The sequence below is a fragment of the Myripristis murdjan genome, chromosome 3 (assembly GCF_902150065.1).
Source record: "Myripristis murdjan chromosome 3, fMyrMur1.1, whole genome shotgun sequence".
Lineage (NCBI taxonomy): Eukaryota > Metazoa > Chordata > Actinopteri > Holocentriformes > Holocentridae > Myripristis > Myripristis murdjan.
This window is the reverse complement of record NC_043982.1, coordinates 11,042,609-11,066,624: the sequence shown is the minus strand read 5'-3', so window position 1 is coordinate 11,066,624 and position 24,016 is coordinate 11,042,609. Positions and strand designations below refer to the sequence as shown.

Sequence of the window (24,016 nt, the reverse complement as noted above, 5' to 3'; positions counted from 1 at the left end):
ATGTTACTCCACATATGGGAACTAACCTGCCTTTTAAAAACATCTTTCCTTTGATTTAGTTTAACTAACCTGTAGTTAAGATAACCCATAGCCTTATTCCTGTGCAGGTAAAGCTACAGCAACCATTTCTTTAAACTTTAGTAACACACAGGAACACACACTTGACATTGTAAAGTGACCATGCTGAATCATTTCTATCTGACTAGATCATTTCCCTTCATGGTGTTAAACATGGGATTGAGATTTAGTTGTTTAGTTGTTGGTAAAATTGGAAATCTGTAAGCAGTGTTAAATGATTTGATAAACTGTATGAAAGCAGTGCTGTTCTTGTGGCACTAATTACTTAACTAGTGGTCGTGATTTACCTGCATAGTGTTGACAAATGCCCAGGTGCTGTTGTTCACTGCAGGTGGTGTAGTCCCAGGTACCCATCATGGCAGAGTTGTTATTAGTGATCATAAAGACACATAACTCCATGTTATCTGTAAGCAACTACCAACAAACAACAAACAAACAAGTGTGAGCTACCATACACCAGTGCTAAAAGAGAACAAATGCAAATAGACCTTTGTCACAGCAGCCATTTTGACATGAATCAGCAAGGAAACAGGTGTTACTAATGACATTAATAAGATTTTGTTCCATGTAGGTGTAACAGAGCCATTCCAGTGAGCCAGCATGTACAGCGCCAGGGCCCTGGCTCTGTTACACCTAAATGGAACTGAACCTTAATTAATGTCAAGTTCAAGTTTATTTAAAGCCCAATATCACTGTTTACAGTCTCAAAGGGCTTTTACTTTGCTACTTTGCAAAAAATAAACTATTTCTAAAGCAAATCTCTTTTAAGTGTAATGTTTGAATAAACCAAATGAACAAAGACAAAAAGCGCAAGAGAATAACTTCTTTCATATCTGAGGGGATACATGGACACAGCAGTATTTGATATTCAGAAGAAAGGCAGATATCATCTCAATATTATCTGTAAGCCAATAAATCTGTCTAACCCTACTTACTTATTATTAAATAGTAAAATGACTTTCCAGTGATCCATGCTGACTGGATTATGATGCACAGTAAAACAAAACTCCATATTCACTGTCTGAAGTCAGCATGAACACAGTAATAAAAGGAAGGGAAACTTACGTTGACGCGTATCGGCCTGAGCATGCCGTGAAGCAGGGGGTTAAAATTCACAAAGCTGACCGGGGATTCATCCATCCACTGTGGGTCTTCAGTTTTGAGCTTCAGACCAATCCATATTTTCTCTATTTTCTCCATTTCTGGCAACAGTGTGGTGATAAAGTCTAAACACACAAACACATAAATAAATTTTGTAGTGGGTCACTACACACATTTAAACTTTAATTAACTGAAGCCAAAGCTGTCCAGGCACTGCTGTTTTACTGATCAACATGAAAGTTTTTTCTAAGGATTTAAAATCAAAATGTGACACATGCCAGGTAGTCAACACCAGTCATGATCAGCTGGATGTATGGACCAATCTTTATTTAACATAGTGCTCAGAACAGCTGCATAGATGCCCTCACCTTGCTCCACCTGGTCAGATATGGTGACCAGAGTTCCCTTCAGGGACTTGCATTCCTCATTGGCTTGCATGAATGTCCAATGCCGAAAAGGTTTAACCACTGTGTAGCACTGAAAAATAACAAAACCATAACCAAAATCATTTGCTGGGAGCAAAGTCTGTTTAGCTTTAGATACAAAGAGAAATTCAGTATTGCATAGTCCAATCCCTTAAATGCAGATGACCAGCAAAAGCATACCAAAGTGAAGTGTTTTTTGATTAACAGTCTATCTAAACAATAAAACAATTATTGTTCCTGTTAGCCTGCTTGTATGTCATCAAGACCACTTTGCAGTGGGATATCATTATCAGTTAAGGGCATCAATGGTAAAAAAATTTTTTTTTTAACTATTTATTAATTTATTAATTTTTATACATTGTGCTGAAGTAGCAATCCTCATTTCCGTTGTAACTTGTTGTGCAATGACAAATAAACTCATTCATTCATTCATTCATTCAATTAAGTGAGGACTCAAGGGGAAAAACATGTGGAATATGGATGTAATTTGATGACTGCGTTTACATGTTTCTCGTCATTGGATGGATTCACTGATACAATATGTGCTTATTCCATTTTTTGTCTAAAGACCCCTCCATTCAATCAACCTTTGCACAGCTTTATGGGTCACTAAGGAAACCATGGAAAGCTTGTCATGCTACCAGTTTTAGGTATCGACTGTCAGCAATCCAAAATGTGTAATTCTTTATATTTTGAGACTGTTCAGCAATCACTGCCAGGTTTGCTAGTGCCAGCATCCCAGGGACACTGACAGGCAAGTCAATAGCACTGTGTCAACATTTAGTTGAGGCTGTATTATTGGATTATGAAAGTGTCTCCAGCTCCTAGGTAATTCACCAGCAGCCCCTGGATGGTGCATTAAGTGTTTGATAAATTTAAAACACTGGCACTCATGCTCTTTACACTTGTGTGGAAATAAAACATCTTCATCAGGAGATCCAGCTGTCTCTCTTTTTCTGTCAACAACTCTACCGTCTGATGACCAGCAGGTACTCAAAAACTCACACCTCACATCTGAAGCATATATCTCTCTCCTATCTTCTCCCAAAACTCACTCCAGATGTGCTCTTATCATTCAAGACAGATTCCACCTTTCATTGCTCTTCCATAATGTTTGGTGCATTCAAGAACTTATTTTATGGTAATGTGTTAAAGTTTATTTTTGATGCACCCACTTTCCCTCAATCAAAGTGCAACATGTCATGTGACTGCACTGTATTCTGGCCTATTGAAGATACTGGAGAACTGAATGTCTCCTCTTCTTCTGTGATGGATTTATTCCTGTATGATTGTTAAACATCGATGCAAAATGGTGATTCTAGAGAGACACTTGCTATACTATGATATAGTTTAAAAATAAATAAATAAAAATACTGCGATTCATTTTACAGATACTGTGATGAAGGTATGATCCACAATTTTAATAGGAATAAAAATTACAGCTCCCGTGATTGAGATATTTCACTTGGCTGTAGTGCTGTTTTGATAATAATTTTATTAATTGTTCAACGCTACTTGACATTTAACATTGGGCCATTTATCTTCAGAAATAAATAAAAATAAATCAAACAACAAAAGTGGCCCAGAAATGGTACACCACCTTTAGCTGTTTTTAACAATAAACATGTTTCCATCCACCTATTTTAATTCGCATTTTCAAAAATTGCAAAAAAAAAAAAACAAACTTGGATGGAAACGCCAGAAATTCGAAAAATGGCCGAAAATTTGCAAAAAAAGTTTTTACGCTTGGAGGGGGTGGATTTCTCAGCGTATCAATAAAAGAAAATGCGACTTTTTGCTGTGGAAACAGGTTTTGCGAATAAACGATGACTGGACTGGATACCACGTCACACTTCCTTCCATCTATTTCTGACAACACTCTTAACATTAACATTCTTCTATGTCTTCTCTTATTTAGGATGGTTCGGTACGAAGTTAGCGCTGCCAAAATAATAACCAGACTTCTCCCAAGAGCCGACAAGTTCAACAGAAATCTGTCCATGATCAACTGTTGAGTGTCAGCTGAGTGTTTGTTGTTGTTCAGTGGACACAGACGCTATCTTATGATGTCATCTCACAGCGCACTCTTCTCCCAATAATCGCAAAACAAAACTAATGGAAATTAGTTATTATTTTCTTATGCGCATTTTGACAAAATTTGCTCAAAAATTTCGATATATTTGGATGGAAACCTGACTAGTAATAAAGTATTGAGTATGACAATCAATTAATCCTTCTTCATTTCCATTTCTTTTTAGTTTTTAGCAGTCTCTCCTACATGATCATCCCAGGCTTCCAGAGGGGTGTACTACGAAGCAGGTTTAGTGGGTTAGCGAGATATGTTGAGTCTAAAGCCAGGCTTTCCTGTATCACGAAGGTGGCTCTCTTTTAACCCAGTTAGATCACCATGGTAACTTATGCTTAACTCATAACCTGGTCCCGACCAGGTTATGAGCTAAGTTTAACCTCGGCTATAAAAGCGGCGCTGTCTCCCCATTTAATTCTTTTGGAGGTGGTGTCACCATTCATTGATGATCCGGTGGACCTGGGAGCCAGGATTGTCCGTGGAGACAAAGAGTATTTAGGCATCGCGCGGATCCGCTGGCATTTCCTGACGCTATTCTCCATGAATGGTATAGATTTTCATCTGAGGGAATACGCTACATTTGGTCACTTGTTGAGCCAAGTGTCAGGAATGCCACGGATAGAAGTTGTGCGCTCACAGTAGGGCAAACGGTGTGCGTGGCGCTCTGTGTTTTTGCCACAGGAACCTACATGCATTCAGTCGGTGATGCAGAAAATCTGAGTAAGAACACTGTGTGTCGTGCTATTCACAAGGTGGTTCTTGCTCTCACTGAGAGGCTGAATATATTTGTGGTGTTCCCTAGCCATGTGAGCATGCTAACTGTTAAAGATGAATTTTACCAACTAGCAGGTAGTGTGTTTTCATACTTCTCTCTATTATCAGTATGACTTAAGCTACTTGCATAATGAAATCTAATTCTTTATAGGATTCCCCAGGGTTATGGGTGCAATAGATTGCACCCACATCCCAATCACAGGAACCTTGGGGGAGAACGAGGGAGACTATATAAATAGGAAATCCTTTCATAGCATCAATGTGCAGGTGAAATCACAAAGTAATTTTTGTCCAGTGATTGGTGGCACATATGCACAATGCAGGCATACTATTAGTGGTCCACAGACTTCACGTTTGTTATAAATATTCTGTTGTATCAAAGACTTTGTTATAGTAGCCTACTTTTTGAAAGGAAACCGCTTATATTATAACGGTGACTGTCACAGCATCCGAAGGTGATGACTGGACGGGAGCAGCCCGTAGTGATTCAAACGCACTCCAAACGCCACTTATTCTGATTTAGAAAAAAAGATTTAACAAAAAAGGAGCAAACAAACATCAACAGAAATGGCTCCATAATTCTAGTTAAACTTCAAATTATCTGAAACTACTGACAAGTAGCTCTAAGCAGTGTAAATAGTGGTCAAAATTGTCATGTAGTAACCATGGTAACCACCGCCTGCTCTGTCCGACACTGCTAGACTCACCCACACACACTTTCAGTCACCTGACTTAACCTCAGGCTTTACCTCCAATTCCTAGGCAACACTCCCATAAAGCTACTGAAGTTAGATATTTCTAAACTAAAATTCATATTACCGAATGAATATATAGAACATAATGAGAGTCAGTGTTGACTTAGCCTACGCATTCACTCGATCAGCAATTTTCTGCCAGCACTCCTCTCTCGCCTTATTTGCTGCCACAGTGTTGCTCTTAGCGGTAATTTTATTTTAAAAATTTTCATAGCTTTCCATGGGGACAAGCTGCTCCTCTTGCGTGAAATATGCATATCCATGAACGGTCCATTTTTCGTGGAAGTAGAATCATATGATGCCAAAACGGCCTCTTTTATGTGAACGCGCACAGAGCACAAAGCTGACAGCCGAACTTAACAAACCTTGATGATAACCGCCGTCGTGATACCACTTAACTTTGATTGGAGCTTTAGGTTTTGTTGAGCCTGATAGTGAACACAAAGCCTGGGTATGTTGAGCCTCCTTCGTAGTACAGCCCCCAGGTCATAACTGGTCTGCTCCTTACACTCCTTTACTAAAATGGGCAAGTGGAGTGAATGTGTTTGAGAGTCAAACCTTATTTCTGAAGGCAATGGAGCCGTTCTCACAGGCCAGTCCTCCAGCATGAGGCTCCAAAGGGTCTCTCTCCACTGACGTGGTGTTGTGCCTCTCACACACAAAGGGCAGCCGCCGTTCACAACTGTTGTCGTACTCTGTGACCAAACATATGACAGCAAGCATGTGGGCGTGGCTGAGATTTAGTTAATCCTAATCAAACCCAGAAATGTGCATCTAACCTTTCATGCTCTAAAGCCAGATTGGTTATGCCAGTAGAATCAGAGTGATGTTTACTCACCTGGGAAGAGGCTTTCAAGGCTGAGAGAGGTGCATCTGCCCAGGAAAAGTGAATGATAGAAGTGCATCTGTCTGAACCTGGGACATGAAGCGTACATTATTACTGCCACTGTTTGTGCTCATAACATCACATGCTACAAGGCATGAGTGTCATCAATATTTGACTGTTTTTGCACATATGTGAGTGTGAGTGTGTCTATGTTGCTTTACGTCATGGGGTAGAAACGCCCAGGCTCTCTCACGTCGGCCCACCAGCTTTGCTGAGGAGAACTTGACACCTGTTCAACAGCATCAAAAGTCTCAGCACTGCATTATGGGATTAAATTATAAGGGTGATTAAGCAATAATGGAACGACTGGCCCAGCAAAGTTTTTTTTTGAAAAAAAAAAATGTAATCTGATTGTGTTGTAACTTGATTATAAAAACATAAAATGCCATTTTTGAAAAAAGTGCTCTTAAAGATTGATGATTACTAGTAAAACTATTGCACATTTTAGTGTTCCAATATACAAAATTAATTAGCCATTGATGGCCATGTAGAATTATGTTTCCTTTTGCTTTTTTTGTAGGATGATGCCTGAAAGGTAAAATCTTAAATGTGTGTTGCAAGTATTGATGTAAATCATGCTTTAAATAATATTTATCTGAAAATGTTGTCTGTGGTGGGAATGCCAATCTGTGCTGGAAATATCTACACGTGCAAGTGAGTTATGAAACATTTCAGTTGGGTGCTACACACAGCTCCTATCCAAGCTCACTTTACTGTACTGTGATGTTTCAATCTCTGCTCTTCCTCAGACTTGTAGTAAGAAAAGACAATACAGCACTATTATTGTCCACATTACTAAGGCAATTTTGCACCAGGTGTTGTGTACTGGACTATGGCACATGTTTTCTTTAGCATTATGGGCATAAAAGATGGCAAGTCCCTGTTCTGGCTAAAAGGAGGATGAGCAGATTGCTCAAAATGTCACTATATTAAAGTAAGTCTAGACAGGAACTATATGGTGTGCGGCTCTAAATGTCTTCATGCTAACGAAGACATGTATTTTTATGCTTAAAACAAACATAACAGTGCTACATGAAATGTTCAGTGTATTTACAATATTATTTTTTTTACATAAAATTATATTAAAATAAGGGCACTGCATTCAGTTGAACTGAATAAATTACATAAATAAAAACTAAAGGACTGATTGATTGTTATAATTTTATGCCATTCCTGTGAATCTGTCAGGACATGGTGAGGTATCATCTCATTTACCTTTGCCAGGTACTGGTGGATCTGTGTGGCAGCAGTGAAGCTATGTGGTACAGCCAGCTGGCTACCATTTGCACTGCAAAAGAGTCTGGCCTCCTCAAATGTCAGCTTTGGCTCCGACACAAACCAAAACTCCCGGTCATCTACAAAAATCGACGTCTCATGGTGCCCACCTGAAGCACATGACAGACAGCACTGTAAAAACCAGGGTGTATTTTGGACGGTGACAGCACCCATCGCTCATCCAGCCATAAATAAGCACTAATGAAATGCTACTGTTTGTAGCTTACCTGAGCAAAAACAAAGTTGAAGCAAGAAAATGATGGCCACTGATGAACCAAAATTTTGGAGCACAGACTGAAATTAGACTTAAAACACAGATGCTCAAAACAGTTGGGCTTACCAGGATTGTACCAGTCAGGGGTCTTTGGTTTTTTTCCTGTTGAAACACAATCAAAGACTAACTCAGCAGCTGAATGTGACTAAAAGGGTTCAACTAACCCAACCATGTTACATGCTGGAACAATTTTTTGTGGTATTTGTAAGCCTCTTAGGTTTTTAAATCACAATAGTAAAAAAACATTATTTTATCACTGCTACACATCACTACTGCTGTGTTTTATCACTGCGCAAATAAGAGAACAACACAAATTAATTGGATTAAATTATGTGGAAGCCAAATGCCAATGAAATACCAATCCTTTTTTGTTGAGCAGCCTTCATGAGAGATATTACTGTCGCTCTTCACAAACAATAAGCAACAGTAGTGCTTTGGTGGGTAATCTTACCCCGGGGTATTTGGCAGACCCATTCTAGCCTAGCATCACAGTGGAAAGGCGTAGCATAGAAAGGCCTGGGACGAATGTCGTGGAGCAGGAATTCAAACAAGTGTTTCAAGCTGTTCCTCATTGTCTGATGAGGACAGAGAGCATCTGAATCAAAACTTGGAGGGCTCACATATATTATCACACATTAACATTCTCCTAATTCATAACCCTGATTGACCCTGATTGAGATATATATATATATATACACATACATAACATAGCATTGGTCAATTAAAATTTATATGTATTTAGTTGGACCTAATTTATTCTATCTATGCATTTTGCTCTTGTGCTGCGGCAGCAACTGCAGTGCATTTCCTTCTGAGGGATGAATAGAGTTTTCTTATCTTAAAATTGTGGCATTGTGGTTCCTGTTTCTATATAAGTGACACTTTACGAACAATGAGTGCAAGGGTCAAAATCAAGTAAGACAAGCGCACCAGAAAAAAAGTTGTCTGAAATAGCAGTGCCACGGTGTGAGGGAACTGATCCAACAATGTGGTGAAAGGTCATCATGGCTGGAAAGTTACAGTTACAGACACCTAAAAATATACTCATTGATATGAAAATAAAATTTAAAATGAAGTCACTATGTCAACAGGGGCGTATTTCATCTGTAAAATTTCTCAGCAGCTGAGCAAATGGCCTTGATACACAGGTCAGGCTGTGCAGATCTACCCAGTATGCCTTACAAATGCTAAAGAGCACACCTTGGTAAATCTGTCCCAGCTCACCTTAAATGCAGCGCAGTTCCGATTGTATGCATCGTCCTCATGCAGATCATGGTGTAAAACACCCATAGGTACCTGCCGAGGAGACATTGAAAAAAACAAAGTTCTGTTCAAAACAAAAAGAGTTAAATGAAAAAAAAAACAAAAAAAAAAAAAAAACAGAGCTGCAGGGTTGTGTACTGAAAAATTAATACAATCTAATACTGAGTGCCTCAATTGAATATTAAAAAAAAAAAAAACACACAAGTGAAAACTCTGCAGACTGAGAGATAATTCCACTTGGTTCCAATGTACTTTGAACTAGATTCAAGGATTTTGCAGATCCATAAGCCTTAACGCTACTGCTGTCAGGTTTGAAGTGACCGTGTGTGGCAGCCTTTACTGTAAAATGGGCTTCAACAGTAAAATGGATTATATAGTTAAATTAAAATGGGAGCCTTTACAGCACAAAAAACAGACTAAATAATTATGTAGCCTATGGCTAAGCCTGGTTATGGTTGGTTATGCTTTTTTTTTTGTTTGTTTTGTTTTTGTTGTTTTTGTAATTGAGGTGAAAACAATTCATGATATTCCATCAATTGACCAAAGAATTTATTTATTTCCCTGACTTTCCCTGTGTGGGATAGACTTTCCAAAATTCCCTGACTTTCCAGAAGTTCCATGAGCAGTGGGAACTTTGAAACTAGATCTTCTGGGAATATTTTGATTTCCAAAAGACCTATCAGAGTATTAAGGTTTTTAATCCTAGAATGCATGTGATGGGTCAAAAATGACATAGCTACATGTTCTTATGCTGTATCCTGCATATATACGTGGTTTCTGTTTTAGAAGTAATCAGTTCTGATCCTTTTATTAGAGCACAATAAAGTAAAACCAATGGCCAACAAAACTGCAACCCAAAATCCAAGTTATCCTACCTACTGAACAAACCTTACACCCTTATTTCACTTCATCAACTTGCTTGATTCAACTAGATGGCTGATTCAAGAAAATGTTACCTCACACCAGAATTTTGTTTTACTTACAAATTTAAGAAAAATGTGGATTTAAGAGTCAATGCAGAGTTAAATAACATGTTAACAGATATATTTTGCAGTGTATTAGCTGTGTACTCACAGGTCGGCCATCGCTCCACTCCCAAGAGCGGTCTGCTGGGTTCCTCCTGTTCAGGCCAACCCAGAAGAAACGGCTATCACTGCAACAAGGGCAACAAGAGAAAACCACCGTCTTAGCGTCTTTTATTTACTGATCCTGATCTAGATCTCTGAAACCTAAAGAATGAGAAAACGCCAGATACAAGAGGAAACGGAAGATTCTCTAAACTACTGTGCAGTTGTAAAGTGATGTTAGCATTTTGTTAGCATGATCAGATACAAACTGTTGGAAGTTTATGCACCTTTATCCAAACAGCAAGATATTGTTTGTGTGTCAACTCCGCTTCTCTCCAAACAAGTGTGAAGTGCGGGACAGAACATGCTGTGTGTTTATTTCAATGTTCAAGTGGAGTACTGAGTGTTTATGTGAGAGGAAAGCTTTTAGGAGGCTGAACTCAGAGGTTTGTCAGTGAACCCAATCTGCATGTTTAGCATTTATCTGCTGTGGAGCAACTGGCAGGACCAGTGTGAGATGAAATGATTACCACACGCATGAACATAAACAGACACAAACAGACACACATAGTTTGGCAAGGTGTGTGTCAGTGTATGTATGGGTCTAACAACTTTCTGTTTAAATTTTTTGATGTTTTTGCTGAACTAAGGTTACTTAATAAGCATAACCATGCTTTAAAAAAAAAAAAAAAAAAAAAATGGCTTGTGGATCTATGCCTGAGTGAACCTGACAGGTTGCAGTTTACATTCATGCCTGCCCAGACTCATAATATTTGTAGTGAAGAGTTTGGAGGTATTTAATACAAGGTATTTTTTGGTGAAAATGAAGTTATCACTATACTAACATGTATGATTGCAGTGAATATTTTCCAGTGAGAAACATCCTGTCTTCACTTAGACACTATTTTTACAGGGGTGTACAGAGGACTGATCTTGACAATCTTGACCTTTAACCTCCAAGTTGTAATCAGTTCATCCTTGAGTGCAAGTGGATGTTTGTGTCAAATTTGAAGAAATTCCCACAAGCAGCTCCTGAGATATCGTATTCACAGGAATGCAATAGATTTACACATGGATGGACAGACAACCTGAAAACATAATGCCTACAGGCACGGCTGTCGCTGGCATGGAGGCATGAAAACATGGATACATGTGTCTTGTCTGTGTGTGTGTGTGTGTGTGTGTGTGTGTGTGTGTGTACCTGATGGTGTCTCGCATGACATAGTGCAGGGCTGTCATCTCTTCCTGGCGGGTGAAACTGGGCAGGTTGGCACCCAGAGCTTGACAAAACCTCTCTGCTTCCTCCCAGGAGCGCGTCCTGCTCAGACGCTCCTTGTGGAAGACCTGAGGAGGTGAAACACAGGATGGGGGAGGACATACACAAGGCGTTAATACACACAGGCCCTAAAAAGACTTCGTTTTAACATCCGTCTCAGGTCACAAACGGACAGCACCTGGCATTATCGTGCATCTCAAATGTGTCTTCAGTGACCGCTTGTGAACAGATTTCGGCTTCAGACCCTTCAGAATCACCTCTTTTGTTCCTTCTTCCTTAGATTCCTCTGTAACTTAGTAGAAGTCCCAAGAGTGAAGGAGATCTAACACACCTTGTAGCAGTATTTGACGCCGGTTCTGGACATCCATCCTTGAGGACAAGATGTGTTGGAGCTTGGCTCTGGCTCTGGTGCTGGTGGTGGAGTGAGGTCTGTCTTACAAATGGTCCCAGCTTTAAAAATGGTACAGTTCTTCACCTCCCATTTGCCCAGGGGTTTGGCTGTGGACATCACTGCACAGCCTCCATCTCGATCTGAAATAAACACATGTAGATACAACACAAAGAAAATCCTCATATTGTACGAAATGTTTTAAAAAGGTCTTGTTCACATAGAACAAAACACACACAGCTTGTGTTATTTACTATTGATGGCCAAAAACATGATACGATATTATATAATATTGCAATAATATAACTCATATTACTCTATAATATTACTAGCAGGGTTGGGGTAAAAAATAATCAGTTACAAATCACGATTCACAGGTTTTTTTTTTGTTTGTTTGTTTTTACTATTTATATCTCACCATTCTGACCTTGAATCAATTCTTTGTCCTTATTCTAGACATATTTTCATTCAAGCAGGAAACATGCTGTTAAGAATGCAACAGATTCAAACAATCATTTACTTCCAGGTAGGGATGGGCGATATGTTATCGTTTGCGATATATCGTCAAAAAAATTCCCCACGGTAAGAATATGTCATCTCGCGATAATAACGATAAACTCCTGTTGATGACGTAATTACGTGCGCAACGCACTCGCCGCTGGCAGCCGGCAGCTCACACGTGTAGGTGTAGCACAATAACAAGCATGGCGGAAGGCGGGGCTGATAGCGAAGAGCTCGTTGCTAAACGAGGCTCCAGCTCGATTATCTGGAACTGGTTTGGCTACAGTAAGTCTGACGTGGAGCAAACATCTGTCATTTGAAAAGTTTGCAAAAAAGCGGTGATTACAAAGGATGCAGTACAGGTGTACTACTTAAACTTAATTGGTATAGTTTAGTAGCGTATTTGACTACAGTAAGTATTATTTTTGAGCAGTATTTGTGGGGTTCTCAAGACTGAATGCGGTGATAGATTTGTAGTCAAAAAGATGGAGTTGAATTGTTTTATATTTTTTATCGTCACTTTTATCGTTATCGCAATAAATGCCAGAAATTATCGTGATAAAATTTTTAGTCCATATCGCCCATCACTACTTCCAGGTCTCTGGCATAGAATATCACCACAGCAATTAAAGGCTGAAAGGAAAAACATAGCACCTGGCTGTTTGGCTGCATTTCTAAACACAGTATTGCATTATCCTTGTGTTATTATAGGAACTGTTGCCTGACTGTGTTGTACTGTATGATTCATTTGAATTTCCCCAGCCGAACCATCAGCTATTTGGCAAGACAGGCACAGAATCAAATACTCATTCAGCATTTTATAATTCTATAATCCTACACTCTGTCATTTCCATGAGCTTGTCATGACACAGCCAATCCTGCGGTCCTGTGGTACATCTCTGTTTGGTACTGGTGGATTTGTTCAGAAGCAATAAATCGGGAAAGTGTGGTCTGTGCTCACCTGGTTCACTCGAGCCCCAGTTGGTGTACATAACTGGATCCTGTGATCCATTCTGGCTCAGCCACTGGTACTCCCCTGTGTTCTTAATGTCCTGGAGCCCGATCCAAAAATACTGAGTTTCCCTACTGATCTGCTCCACAAGCAGACGGCTGATGAAAGCCTGCTCAAACCTGGAAGAAACAATAAAACTGAAGTGACTTTTCTGCCTGCTCAAACATAGAAAGGACAGTAAAAATAGTGTTTCAATGGCACATTGGAATGAAAGAATCTGTTTTTAGAAACACTGTTCAACTCTTCTTTTGAAATGGCACCACATGGCATGCATTCATGTGGACAACTGAGGGGCAAAAACAAGCAAAGTTTCATCATGAAGACACAGTTTTACCTGTTTCTTATAGCGATGTTACAGCGATCTTTGAAGGACACTTTCTTGGTGTTCACTTGATAGCAGGAGTTACCATGTCTCTTCCAGCCCTGAGGGAGGACAGGAGTTGTTGGACTTGGGAGTTTTTGATCAACCAAATCACTCAGGTCAGCAAAAATCTACACACACACTGTTTAAAAGGTATTGCGGGTTTTCTTAAAATGCACTACTGATCAAAGCATACATGTAAAAATCAGGTCAAAATGACAATGCTTACACCCTCTGGTGGACATCCAAGCTCTGTCGCCGACTCCCTGACCTCTCCTTTCTTCTGACACATGAAAGGCAGTTTCTCTGTGCAGTTTCCTACCCTCCAACCATGAGACTGCAGAGAACAGACACAGATTTGATTTTGCGGATCCATAGACAATCCAAAGAGGACACGCAAACACAATAAAGGTGATACACACACTCCCTAGGTTTCCTAGAACAATATGAGCTGATTTCCAGGGAAAAAATCTCAATACTCTGTAGTTACACACACACACACATACACACCGGTCCAGAATAGAAGACGCAGCCGGGATCCTGGGCAGGCTGGGATGGCTCATTTGGGCCCCAGTAAGTGAAAGTGACCGGCATCTCGTCAGCCCACTTAAAGACAATGGAGTCCATGCCTGTACCTATCAGACCGATCCACACATCCAACACCTGGCCCTCTGATGGAAGACGAAACACATACTGTAAGTGCAAATCATGTAATGGAATTTTTAAGATGTGCAACTATATAAAACAGTGCAGCCAAAATACAAAAAGATATTTTTCCTTGGGCAGTCTATTCTGCCAGTTTGTGTGTGATTGTGAGGTTTCCTATCTACTGTGATTTCCTCTGGCTTCCTTCACCCCAAAACAATAAAGCTGGATAGATATTCATTTGTGGAGTTCAGAACCATCAAAAATTTCAGTGTCAAAACAGAACAGCTTTTCCCAAAAACAAAGACACAGACAACCACCATAATCCTCAGCCCTGAGCGGCAAAGAATTTCTTTGGGAACTATTTCCTTCTGAAGAACATGGGCAAAATGTATCTATCCTTCCTGAATTTGTTTTGGCATTAAAGTTAAACTGTTCCTTTAAGTCATAATTTTATTTGGTGTCATAAAACCCTCTTTTGCTCACAACTGCAATAATTTCTCATGTTCTCATTTCCAATGCAAATCAACATATTTTGAGAGTTTTCTAGAGTAGGGTGGCATTGTCTCAAAATGGGGGAGTAATCCGCCTTTTTTCAAGCCAACGGTATTTCGTTCTACCAAATTCTTGACACACTTGCAGATGTTCCACAAGCTGTATGACAAAAAAGGACTGAACACTGGGTTAAATGATTTGCCAGGATGGATTTGTGTACATCCACATGTTAAGGGAACTGAAGGGGCCTGCAGTGAACCAGGATACGGAGGAGACACACCTTGCTGGAAATTTGTGCTCATCATCTCCTTGCTGTCCAACGAGTGGAAGCTGGCCAGAGAACCTCCCCCTCCGCCTTCGGTGTTGTTACAGTGCAACTGGGCATCTACAAAGTTCTGGGGCTCATCCTTCACCAGCCTGTAGCACCAGCCACTCCACGGGACCCAGCCATCTGCACATACGGTTTCTTTATATGCTGTAGACTCTGGAGAGCCAGAGAGGCAAAGAGAGAAGAAAAGGCCATTGGGCTAATTTTGAGAGAAACAAATGCACAATATGAGTGTACATCAACATTTTTTTTTTTTTTTACTATGACTTTGAGGACAGCAGCAGCTGACCTGTTGTAGTTGTGTGAGAAGCATTGACCCTCTTCTTGCAGACATACGGCAGCCGCTTGTTGCATGACTCAGACTCATAGTTCTTCTTAGAGTTCAGCACTCCGCAGTCTGATTCAACAAGTATGGAGGTGTCCGGACTTCCTGTCAAACACAAATGCCAACACAAACACACACATATACACACACAAACCCAGTGACTGACTGCGACAACAGACTACTGCAACATTGAGTTAAAATTTCAGACGCAAAAATAATGCTGAAAATAAACTCTATTTTGAAATAATGGTTCACCATGTAATGCTGAGACAATGCGCCAACTGGCCTTTGACATACTGTGACTAATGGCCATCAAGAGCTTAAATCAGTATTGGGTCACATGGATGCAGTTACCTTGTAGGTCACAGAGCAGAACAAGGACAACACATCGCCTGACACAGAAAACAGCATGACAAATTACAATAGCTAGAAGGCTTTATAAAGCATTCCATTCAGTAACATTAATGGATTATTCAACAACAGTAACAATCGCAATGCCACACTGCGCCCAATAACCGGCCACAATGAGCTTATTGGCCACACTGGCCTCATTGTTTCTCTCACTGACACTGACTGTGCTGAAAGAAGGGACAGCAACAAAAGCAGAGCTCAAAAGGGCTGAAAAATAAATTGGAAAATAAAAAATAAAATATATGAATTAATAATCTTTAAAGAATGCAATCTTAAAATGGGTTGCTGCAATTATCAGATTGAGAGCATATGAAGTTGCTGTTTTTTTATGGGATATATCAATTCTCTGACCTGCAAATAAAACTGCATGATAAATAGAGGGTAGTTCAGTAACACTGTACAGACAGTAAAAGGAGAAAAAGAGTGACTGCACCATCATCACAAACATATAGGTCTCACCTGATTCCCAGCGCAGGTAGGAGAGAGGCGAGTCATCTGACCACTGCCAGCCTTGAGATGTGTCCAGCTGGTGGAGTCCTATCCACATCTTGTCAGGCATTTTGCCCAGACCGCCCATGACTACACCATGCAGACATCGCAACACACAGGTTGCGCAACAGCACAAGCAGTTTTGTAAGGGATAAGAAGACAACATTATGAGTCTAAGACAAAGTGAACAAATAAAATCATTTTCTACCAGCAAATGTAACATAATAAAATAAATCTAACACAAATCATGCTGTACATAGACTAAGATGGAAACATAATAATAATAATAATAAAAATAAATAATAATAAAAAGAAAGCAAAAGACACCAAGACAAGACAAGAAAGAAAGAAAGAAAGAAAGAAAGAAAGAGAGAAGAGCAGCTTTCAAGGTGTGTACAGCAACAGGACAGCTGCTGACAGTTGAGTCTAAACTAGAACTGTTTAAAAACCCTAAAATCATCTCAGTATCCTAAAATGAAACTGATCAGAGTTATTTCAGACAAAACAATCAGACTGTTGGGGTTATTTGAGAACTGCAGCTGCTGTAACCACAACAGCCACTCTTGACATGTTGACAAGACGGTTGACTGTCAAATAAGGGAAGCGAAGAGAAACTGAAATTTCTTTCCTTGTGAGGCAACAAACATCAACAAACACTAGTAACCAGTTCTTTACTCCGATGAGGCCCAGCAGGCTGAAACATGTTGGCGTGAGTTTCAATGTTCGACTGTGAATTAGACATTTACTAAAGGCTTTTTAAAAAAATGTATCTACAAGGAGTTGTCTCGGTGCAAATTTGTTAAATGCAAAGAGCACATTCTTCACTTGTTGGATAACCAATGACATTTAAATAACTTTCAAAATGGGTGAACTGTCCCTTTAAAACAAGAACATCATAAGCTCTGAATGCAAGGCATGTGACATTGTCAAGACACAACTGAGGTCTAAGTTCGGCAAACGCCCACACATTCTCATCAAAAGATTAGATTATTATCACTAGTATTTTTGCAGCTGGTAGACAGGTTCTCTCGACTGTGTAACAGCCTCCATGTTTACAAACCTTTCTGCCCTCTCAATCGCTACTTTTCAAAAGTATCTGACAATTCAGCTTTATTACTCTGCCTTTGAGTCTGCATGACTTCACATTTGCAAGCACTGTGTTGCTGTTGTGGTTATAAGTTGCAATGTTGGTTTTGACACTGTATTGTACCCTAACTCTTTTCATCTATGCTACATTATGCAAAGTAGTATTGTTTTTAAGCAGGCTTCATAAATAAATTTGTACAACTTGTACAATACTAGTCAGCACAGGGCAGTCAGTCAGTCTTACGGGAGGTGGAGAAGAGCTCTTCTGGACCAGAGAGACTGAGAAGATCAGCTTCCTGGCTACGACATGAATCCAAAGCTTCATACCAGGTCACTGCTGCACCAGGAACAAACTCATAGCAAGTTCCCCCCTCCTGTCCTGCAAACAAGGTTTGGCAACCTTCCTCTGTGAAGACAAGGGGAGAGTGTGAGAATGTGTATTAGACAGTTCTGTTGATCATGGATGGATTTATCATTATTCATTAAAAGTAAACAAAACAGCTTACATGCATTCATTTGACAGCAGATATTTTACATCACTGTTATCAAAGACTGTACTGTGGAAAATATCAGGCCATGGCAGGAAAATGAAAGACATATTTAGATTCACATGGCCTTAACATTAATGCAAATCAGGAAATCTGTTATCAAATTCAAACTGGCTCGGTGATTGTCTCCATAGCCACTATCTTAAAACAGAAAAATGGGTCGTGTCCACATGGTAACCATAGATTTGCCAAAATCATGCACCTGTGCACTTGATTCAGCAGAGCAGCACTTGACTCTGCCCTAATCTTAACATTAACCAAACTTGCAAGAGTTCAAACCAAGATTTGCAAAACTAGGGTTACCATCTAGACAGGACCAGGAAAACGGCTGAGAATGCTGGGAAGTAATGAAATACAACATGCCAGGTATTAGACAGTGTCCCATCTTTTTGTCCTGGTCATAGTCGGAAGTGGTGGCACACCAGGACATTCCGGGGTAATCTTCAGCTGGGAGGCAGCCGTGATGCCAGCTCCCATTGTAGAGGAAGGGGAAGTCACAGGGAGCGCCGGCAGAGTTCCCATGGGTGGTGTGGACAACTACACAGAGCAGACACAAGACAAAAGACTGACCTTTTAGACTTATTACAAAGCTCTGGCATCCGTGTCAATTTCAAGAAAAGCTGAAATCATGTCACAACAGTGATTAGATGCAAGTGAACTGAGAGGTGATGTAGTGTTACGTAACACCAAACTGCCTCTCAGTCTTATGACACACAGACACAGGCCAGCCAGAAAATTTCCATAACATGAGACCAAAATAAAATGAGTCATGGATACCAAATGAGGTGAGCATTTGTTTAGGAATGATGTTTGGCAAGAAAGACTTGAGATCCTTTGATTTAGGGCAGAAATAAAAAACATACAAAAAAACAAACAACAACAACAACAACAAAAAAAATCACATGGACAGAAAATCGACATTTGCGTTTTTTAGTTTTGGTTCTGGTTTTTCATTTTGGTTTAGTTAAGTTGTACTACATCTGAATCACTCTCCATTTGATATCAAATCCATTATTGGATATGGACAATGCCTCTAATATTTTAGCAACACTAATTGATTCAACAAAAAGAGAGATATTACAAGTCATATCATATGTCAGATCATCTTTAAGTCTCTTAACCAAACTCTGTTTTTTCTGTTCATTCAGAGAAACTCCCTAAAATGCTGACTGTCATCATTAGCCATCCCAGCCCCTCCTCCCAGTTAGGACCTACAGGTTCAAAGTGCGATTTTTATGGAGGAGGGTGGGGGAAAATTTTTAGGCAGGCCTGTGTTTACATACTGTATGCTGCATAAAACTGAATTGATTTAGCCTAATAGGTCTGTTTTACTCCACTTTGACAAACAAAGCTTTTATTCGACTTTATTAGAGACCCAGGTTTGGTTGCTGTCTAGTCCTACATTAAGAGTCATGTAAATAAGTTTAGAAGTGAAAACTGTTCAGCAGTTTCCAGTCCTGTGTTTTAAATTTGGCAGCAGGATAGTATTCCAATCACAACTGTGTCAAACCCATGTCTAACAACAGGGTTTGACACAACCTAACACCATTTTGGCAAGTAGAAATTCAGAATCGCTGGAATCTTTTAAATTCAGTAAAACAAACAACTGCATCTCCAGGGTGTAATTTTTTTTTTTTTAATCAGTACATTTATTTATTCTTTGGCTTAGAATCATCTTACACAAATGCAACAGTAGGGTTATAAATTTAACTACCACAGACATTTCAGTGATGCAGTTAAACAAGGAGCAAATAAGAATCCTATAGACACTTAGTGATTTAGGCAGATTGAGGGGGATTTTTACACAGATGATTTCTCTGTTGGCAAGCAAAAAAAAAAAAAAAAAAAAAAAAAAAAAAAATATTTAAAAAGACAAGATGTGAACTTTGACTGTCGCTTGTGTCTGTTGATATAGTTTGGGCATGTCATATCCAAAAAAGACGATGACAGAGGGGATTTTTTGAAATTCTTCCTCTTTACAAAGAACAGGCAGACTTTATGTTGAAGCCCCAAAATATTTGCCAAAGCAAGAGGGGTTGAAATTACCTGTAACAGGATAGTGTTTTGAACAATGACTGTGAAACAAAAGTGAAAGCAATATTTATGTTGCTCTTAGCAGTGTGTTCTGTGTTTTTCACCTGACAGGCCCTGACAAAGTGATGCAATTACTGCCAATCCACAGTCATAAACCAGACAGGCAGGAATTCCCCAAAACTCCCAAGGCACAAACACACATGGTTCCCCTGTTTGCTGTTCTGACGGGTTCAGCTCCTGAGACGTAAAAGTAGAACTGTTCCTTCAAATGTAACCTGACACACTCCACAATTTACCGGAATTACCATACAGGGCTAACCACACAGAGAGACAGCAACTAACGACCATGTAAGCGCTGTTCACCGCACACAGGAACTACTGCAAAAACCAGTTAGGGCACATGTGACAAAAGCCAGAAGAGGCTGTAAATCCAGGGGTGTAAAGCATCACGAGGTTGGAGTAAATTCAACGCCAGTTCAGGGAGAAGACTGATTCCCTGTCTGAATTTAACGCACCAGGCTCAGCCCTTTGACTGATGCCTGGAAATCCTCCTGATCAGACCTCAGTAATGGACTGCTTGAGGCACTTTTCATACTGCTGACAGCTCTGTAAGCAGTCTCTCCCTCCAGTAAAGTAAATGGAAGCACACTTACCACGGTATGGCCTCTGGCAGATGTTGTCCTGGGATGCATCTCGTGTCCAAGCATCTACAGAGTCCCGCTTGGCACCGACTTTGCCGTTGTTGACCGACAGGCCCATCTGGTACACGGTGTAAACAACCCCTTCCATACAGCGCCACTCTAGCGATTGGCTGGCCCCCCCGCAGTCAAAAAGGGACAAGGTTTTGGACTGGACCTCCAAGCCCAGGCAGAGGGATGTGTCTGTGTGGAAGAGCCGGTGACCCGAGCCCCACTTCCACCACTTGGACCCGCTGGTGCTGTTACAAGGGGCGAGGTCCACACCTGCGGCCTGTGCCACCATACACTGCCCTGTGTCCGTGTGCCGGATGGTGAAAGCATCCTGGTCTGTGACAATACAACAAACAGAGAAAGCATCAGTGTCCAAAAAGGATCACTAACTTTACCCAGAAATGTCTTCTTTTTTAAATACCAACTTTATTTATAGAGCACTTTCCTTGAAACACATTACCAAGTGTTTTACAGGAATTAAAAAACATAAATTAATAAAATCAGCAAGAGTAACGGAAACACAAGATAAAAATGAATTAAAAAAAAAAAAAACAGTGCACATCATGTAGACAAGGTGGGGTGCAGAATAAAATTAAAATACAAGGAATACAAGGAGCACAACATGGGTTAATATGCCAGCAAACGGTGTAAATAAATAGGTAGGATTAAAAAGGTTCTTCTTTAAAAAAAAAAAAAAAAAAAAAAAAAAAAAAAAAAAAAAGAAGAAGAAGAAGTCTTCACAAGTGTTTTAAAAGATGACACAAAATATCTGGAGTGTTCTTGGTGTCCAACCAAAGCTAAGATAATGTCCTTTTTTGAAACTACAGCCTAAATGGCTTAAATTTAAGATACTCTAGCTATTTATGCCAAATTTGTGCAACTGTATGGTCTTATGCCAGACTCCAGAACAGACTACAAACTAAAATCCTTGATAAATAATGACGCAGCCAGTTTTACCTGTACAAGTCCACTGAATCTTTATAAGCACAGATGATCATATTGTGTGTGTGTGTGTGTGTGTGTGTATAATAGGTATTAGGCCACACATGGCATACAGTGGACTACAGGAGAAAGGGAGCGGGACGGAGTAGCGATGAGTATGCAAATTTATTTGTCCTGTCAAATGTGGCGTGGTTTCAATTTCACTGTGCGGTGAAAGCAATAACAAATTATACTAAATATCCTTCAAGTTAAGGCTCTCTTGTGTTTGAACTTATTGTCTGGCGCATTTCGCCTACATACTGCCCTCGGTGTGGATCTGAACCCTGGTCCTCCTGTTATCCAAGTGAGCCGAGTTGGGAAAGGAAGAAAACTCCTTTGTCCCGACTGAAAACGCAGCACATACCGCATGAGTACACAAGCAAAACCAAAAAGCTGGCGTACTTACCAGAACTTCCAGCGTGGGAGAAAGTTCCCAAGAAAACTGTTGTCTCCCACACAAACAACAAACAAAGGCAGTGTGTTGCTTTGGATAGTTTCAGCATGGCGATGGCAAAGACTCTCCGTCGGATTCATACATAGAGCATATGCCTAGCGCAGGGCCGAGCTGTGAATATAGGCCGATCAATGGTTGAGCTTCAAACCGAAAATGAACATCTAACCCACTTCTCACAACTGTCAGCTGCAGCCCGGACTCCTCTGACACTGCCGTCAAGCCAGAGGCAGCCACAAACACAGCTTCCGGTTGGGAGTTTAAAAATAAAACGACCGTTGACGAACCTGTGACCCAGCTAGATTTAACCGACGTACGCTTAAAACTGCCTGGCTAAGTTTAAGTGTAATTTCTTCAAATGTCCTCCGTTTTAGTGATGTTGCACAATTTAAATCGTGTAATTCCTTCAAATGTCTTCCGTTTTGGTGACTTTGCTCAATTTAAGTCGTGTCATAACCCAGTTTTTTTTTTGCTACTAAATTAGCCTACAGCTGCTCCAGGCCATCAGGGTTAGGTTTTATGGCCGTATAAGGCAATATGGACTGGCTTTCCCCGCAGTTATGGATTAAAGTAGTAATTTAATACAATTAAGTATATATTATAACTTGTAGTACAATTTTTACACTCTACTGCACACGCTGGCTCCAAAACTAGCAAAAATATCAGTTCCTACGTTATTTTCTGTCGTCGCCGTTGATCAAACAATTCAAATGTAAGTTGCAAAGTGAAAACAGGCATTACACTGCGCGATATATTTCTTCCTGACATGAGAGTCTGCCAGGTATTACTCAGGACTGCACCTCAACATGACACGTCCAGCAGGCCTGTGCTACTTAAATTTCCCAGACGTAGTCAACTGTATCTCTTATCATGTGAAAGCATGCCATTATTTGAAGGAAAATCATTCAACTTCCGGTGTTGTTCTCGTTTCTGCCGCTGACTTGATGCGCCCCCCTTGTAACTGGCACTTTGTGTCCGTGCAGACTGACGCATGTTACGTCGCAGCGTGAGTTCCCCACCCCGTCCAACAAACAGCAACAGCTACACCGAGCACTGTCGTCAACTTGCCAGTCATGTTGCTCTTATGCGTTATTAATGATAATATTTAATGCACCGGCATGACCTCCATTTAGCCAGCAAGTCAAATTATTTGAAGAGGCCTCTTTGGTTCGACCAGAGAGCCTACCGAGCCCTTTGTCAGGCAGTGTAAAGCAAATAGTCCTGGAGTCTGTTTTCATTTTCTGAGGTGCTGATTAGATTCATTTATCGCAAACATAAGATGCGTACAATCTCTCTCTACTTCGTCCTCAGAGAAAAGATTGTCCTGTGCTTTTATCAGTGACATCACAGCCTCGTCTGGAATAAATACAGAGGAAAGAAAAAAATTAAGGAACTGAAATGCTTCTCTTTTCAGGAAAAGGGAACTCCTCTGTAATAACAAAACTAATTTGATCCATAAATATATGACCCAAGAGTTCACACAGTCACTGAGGGCTAAATACAGGATGTCGTCTCTGCATCCACTAATGGAGCAAGTACACGGTGAGCATAAATGAATAAGTTCAAAAACATACTGTAACTTTGATATGACATTTAGTAGAAAAACACGTTAAAGAGGACTGACCAAAATTGTAGCTGGCCTGTTTAGAGTCAATTTTGATAGTGGCACAGCACTACCCTGCACTATGAATTCTTCATTTTCTGATATTTTCTCATTAGAGAGGGTTTTCCGCAGTCTTGTGTGGGAAATAATGACTAAAGTTGCAATCTTATACTGACACTGATGATGTATCTATATGTATCTACATCGCTCTATAGATAGATAGATAGATAGATAGATAGACAGATAGATAGATGGGTTTTTTGTATAAATTGTGTATGATACATCCTACCAGAGGTTTTTGCTTTTGCTTTTTTCCATTGTTCATCATAGCGGTTAATGAAGCACCCACACACTGAGAGGCTGTCTCTGCCTTGGTGAGTCACCACCACAAAAGAGAAATAAATCTGGG

General features: G+C 40.1%; 1 protein-coding gene across 1 annotated transcript in view; it reads right to left on the bottom strand.

Annotated features, from left to right (window-relative positions):
- ly75 (lymphocyte antigen 75) overlaps nt 1-22,288 on the bottom strand; it is a 33,142-nt gene extending 10,854 nt beyond the window's left edge. The window contains exons 1-24 of the mRNA XM_030048365.1: nt 21,960-22,288; nt 20,537-20,908; nt 18,213-18,386; nt 17,546-17,707; nt 16,186-16,305; nt 15,280-15,420; nt 14,943-15,146; nt 14,033-14,193; nt 13,752-13,859; nt 13,496-13,584; nt 13,111-13,280; nt 11,592-11,791; nt 11,186-11,328; nt 9,992-10,070; nt 8,879-8,950; nt 8,106-8,229; nt 7,721-7,756; nt 7,321-7,490; nt 6,267-6,334; nt 6,058-6,134; nt 5,778-5,914; nt 1,548-1,656; nt 1,144-1,304; nt 366-492 (exon numbers count right to left, since the gene is read on the bottom strand). Coding sequence (XP_029904225.1) covers nt 366-492; nt 1,144-1,304; nt 1,548-1,656; nt 5,778-5,914; nt 6,058-6,134; nt 6,267-6,334; nt 7,321-7,490; nt 7,721-7,756; nt 8,106-8,229; nt 8,879-8,950; nt 9,992-10,070; nt 11,186-11,328; nt 11,592-11,791; nt 13,111-13,280; nt 13,496-13,584; nt 13,752-13,859; nt 14,033-14,193; nt 14,943-15,146; nt 15,280-15,420; nt 16,186-16,305; nt 17,546-17,707; nt 18,213-18,386; nt 20,537-20,908; nt 21,960-22,056 — 3,301 coding nt within the window. The 5' untranslated portion in view covers nt 22,057-22,288. The remainder of the gene's footprint in view (nt 1-365; nt 493-1,143; nt 1,305-1,547; nt 1,657-5,777; nt 5,915-6,057; nt 6,135-6,266; nt 6,335-7,320; nt 7,491-7,720; nt 7,757-8,105; nt 8,230-8,878; nt 8,951-9,991; nt 10,071-11,185; nt 11,329-11,591; nt 11,792-13,110; nt 13,281-13,495; nt 13,585-13,751; nt 13,860-14,032; nt 14,194-14,942; nt 15,147-15,279; nt 15,421-16,185; nt 16,306-17,545; nt 17,708-18,212; nt 18,387-20,536; nt 20,909-21,959) is intronic.
- Between the last annotated feature and the right edge of the window lie 1,728 nt (nt 22,289-24,016).